Source organism: Dipodomys spectabilis, unplaced genomic scaffold, assembly GCF_019054845.1.
Source record: "Dipodomys spectabilis isolate Male_0828 unplaced genomic scaffold, ASM1905484v1 ptg000011l, whole genome shotgun sequence".
Lineage (NCBI taxonomy): Eukaryota > Metazoa > Chordata > Mammalia > Rodentia > Heteromyidae > Dipodomys > Dipodomys spectabilis.
In genome coordinates this window covers 70,096-73,616 of record NW_024870688.1, presented here as the reverse complement: position 1 = coordinate 73,616, position 3,521 = coordinate 70,096, and the positions used below count along the sequence as shown (strand labels likewise).

General features: G+C 47.3%; 1 protein-coding gene across 1 annotated transcript; it reads right to left on the bottom strand.

Annotated features, from left to right (window-relative positions):
• Nucleotides 1-483: 483 nt before the first annotated feature.
• Nucleotides 484-2,944, bottom strand: LOC122128317 (zinc finger protein 251-like). Its single transcript, XM_042702557.1, has one exon. It carries the CDS (start codon nucleotides 2,880-2,882, stop codon nucleotides 999-1,001), a length of 1,884 nt encoding a protein of 627 aa, XP_042558491.1. The 5' UTR covers nucleotides 2,883-2,944; the 3' UTR covers nucleotides 484-998.
• Nucleotides 2,945-3,521: the final 577 nt, after the last annotated feature.

Below are 3,521 nucleotides of genomic sequence, written 5' to 3'. Positions count from 1 at the left end.
AGATGACTTGCTTTCAGTATATTGAAAATGTATTTTTTCCTAAGAAACTTTCCTATCATTTTAATAAAAAGATGAGCTCTAAGAATGCTGGGGGAGGGGAGAGAAATAAATTTTATTTTATACAAACTATACCTCAAGAAACCTGGATATTACAGAATCTTATTGGTGAGCAGGTCATGGTTGTCATATTTATAATCTCAGCATCTGGGAGGCTAAGGCAAGAGGATCATGAGTTTGAGACCTGGACTACATACTGAGCCAACAGAACAAGTTCACTGGTAATCACAATTCTCAAAAGCAGAGACATGAGCCAGCTGCTAGAGGCTCATACTTGTAATCCTAGCTATTCAGGAGGCTGAGATCTGAAGATCATGATTTAAAGCCAACCCGGACAGGAAAGTTCATATCTCCAATTAACCACCAGAAAACCAGAAGTGGAAAACCGGAAGTGGAGCTGTGGCTCAAGTGGTAGAGTGCTAGCTTTGAGCAAGAGAGCTGAGGGACAGCACCCAGACTCCGAGTTGAGGCCCCAAGACTGACCAAAAAAAAGAAAGGCACATGTTGTCACTGCCTTATTGATCCTTGAGGTCTGCTCCTCTGCTGAGCTTCTCAGAAGTTGGCTCCTGTGGACAGGGGGAGACAGCTGGACATGGGGAGGTAGAGGGAAGGCTCCAATCTGCCCAGTGGGCCTGAAGCTGGGTACTCTCATCCACAAGCCTGGACTTGGACTATCCAAGTCCCAGAATTCTGGGGGCAGTCCCAGAATTAGGTAGTTGTACTCTTTTGGCCTCCTCTCCTTCAGTGTGATGTCTGGATGTGGTGCCACACAGCTCACCCATGAGCACAACAGTGACCTCTATACAGATAACTGCTTTGTAGCACGAATTATCTCAGTGTGTACTTTCAAATTTAATTGAAGTCATTCAATCTATAGACTTTTGTTTTGCTAGTAATTTTTGTGCCTTCTTCCATTCTCCCTTCTCATCTAAAAGGAACTATTACTGTTTCTCACATTTATCACACTCAAAACGTCTTTCTTGGAAAATCTTTTTGATATGAATAAAGTATCTTTCAGATCCATCATTCAATAGGGACTTGTCTCCACCAGGAGTTACCTGGTGTTGAATAAGGGCTGAACCCCCACTAACAGCCTTTGCACATTCTTGGCATTTATAAGGTTTGTCCCCAGCATTGGTTTTCTGATGCATAGTGGGCTGGGTAGGGCTGAACGTTTTCCCACATTCATTACATCCCAGGGTCTTCCAACCAGTGTGAACTGTCCAGTGCAAAACAAGGTTTTCACCACGGCTGAACGCCCTGCCACATCTCTCTCTAGTAGATGGATGGCTGGAGTCATGAGCGAAAGCTGGGTTGCATTTTCCTCCAAGAGGAATCTTCCCTGTGTGAACCCGCTGATGCTGAGTTAGGGTTGACCTGCGGCTGAAGGCTTTCCCACAGCTTCCACATTCATAGGGCTTCTCTCCAGTGTGGACACGTTGATGTAGGGTGAGCTGGGAGCTCTGGCTGAAGGCTTTCCCACACTCAGTGCACTGATAGGGCTTCTCCCCTGTGTGCACTCTGCGGTGCTGTACAAGTGTAGAACTCCGGCTGAAGGCTTTGCCACACTCATTGCAAACATAAGGCTTCTCTCCAGTGTGAATTCTCACATGTTCAGTAAGGTGAGAGTTGAAGCCAAAGGCTCTGCCACATTCACTACACACATAGGGCTTCTCTCCCGTATGAACCCTGTGATGGAGGAAAAGGCTAGAGCTCTGACTGAAGGCCTTCCCACACTGATTGCATTTGTGGGGCTTCTCTCCTGTGTGGATCCTCTGATGTTGAATAAGGCTGGAGCTGCGACTGAAGGCCTTCCCACACCAAGTGCATGCATGGGGCTTCTCGCCTGTGTGAATTCTCTGGTGCTGAGTCAGCTGAGGGCTCTGGCTGAAGGCTCTGCCACAGTCGTTACACTTGTAAGGTTTCTGTCCTGTGTGTATCACACGATGCTGAATAAGAGATGAGCTGCGACTGAAGGCTTTCCCGCATTGGTTACACCCAAAAGGTCTTTCTCCAGTGTGAATTCTCTGGTGCAGACGAAGGTGGGAGTTGAGTCCAAAGGTTTTCCCACAGTCATTACACTTAAATGGTTTATTCCCAGTGTGAACTTGACGGTGCATATTAAGGCCTGAGCTGTGAGTAAAGGCTCGTCCGCAGCGACCACATACATAAGGCTTTTCCCCGGTGTGGCCTCTCCGATGGCGCTTCAAGTCTGACTTATATTTGAAGGCTTTGCTGCATATGCCACATTTAAAGGCTCTGTCCTCTATTTTATTTCCTTGAAGTCTAACAATACTTTGGTTTGGTTTCAAGTGTCCATCAGACATATCACACACCTCAGGTCTCTGTTCTGTAGGTTGCTCCTCTCTAAAAGCTCTCCTGTGAAGACAGGATTTCTTCACGTTCTGCTCAGCAGAGCATCCCTGCTTCCTTTCTGTCTGACACTCATGGCCCTGAGCTTCCTGGGACTCAGGTGCCTGTAAATTAGGTTTTGAGCATCTGGATATAAATTCTGGAGTTTTTAATTCTTCAGAGTATTTCTGGCTTAGAATGGATAGCTCCTTCTTGGTCCCAATCTCAGAATCTGTCTGGCAGGTTCTCAAGACCTCTGGTTCTTCAGCCCCCAGAAGATCCAGGACCCATAGTTCCTCCCCTTGCTCCAGTTGGGAGATCAGCTCTGGCTTAGGGATCGAGAATCCCAGCGAGGCCATGTTCCCGTAGTTCTCCAGCATCACGTCCCTGTACAGCGCTCGCTGCTGGGGCCCCAGCTGCTGCCCCTCGGCCTGGGAGAAGTACACGGCCACATCCTGGAAGGTCAGCGGCATCTCTCCCTTAGTCCCGCCCTCCCAAAAGGACCCGCAGGCGCACCGGCCGCCGACCCGCCGGGGGCGGGGCCAGAGCTGAATTCCATTTTTTTAATTCTTTTTCTTTTCTTTTTTTTTCTGGTCCTGGGGCTTGAACTCAGGGCCTGGGTTCTGTCCCTGAGCCTCTTTGTGCTGAAGGCTAGTGCTCTACCATTTGTGCCACAGTGTCACTTCTGTCTCTTTCTGTTTGTGTGGTACTGAACAATCAAACCCAGGGCTTCATGCATGCTAGGCAAACACTCTACTACTAAGCCACATTCCCAGCCCTGAATTCCATTTTCTTTATACAATATCTGCTTCATACTCTCTATTCATTCTTCTGTAATGTGATGCAAAGAGCATTGAGAGTGGAGGCCAAGGTTTAACTCCTAACCTTTGCTAAGAAATCTTGTGGAAATTCTTGACCTCTTCCAGCCTTCATTATCTTTATTGCCAAAGTGTGATAATGCCCACCTCTCTTATAAGCCCATTAAGAACATCTATCGACATACTATGCACAAAAAAATTCTATAAGCATGTCAGCCAAAGATGTTTGGTATGGCAACGTGGGTGATGACAACAAGAATGATCCACCCAAGGAAGCATTTAGCTTCACTGCTC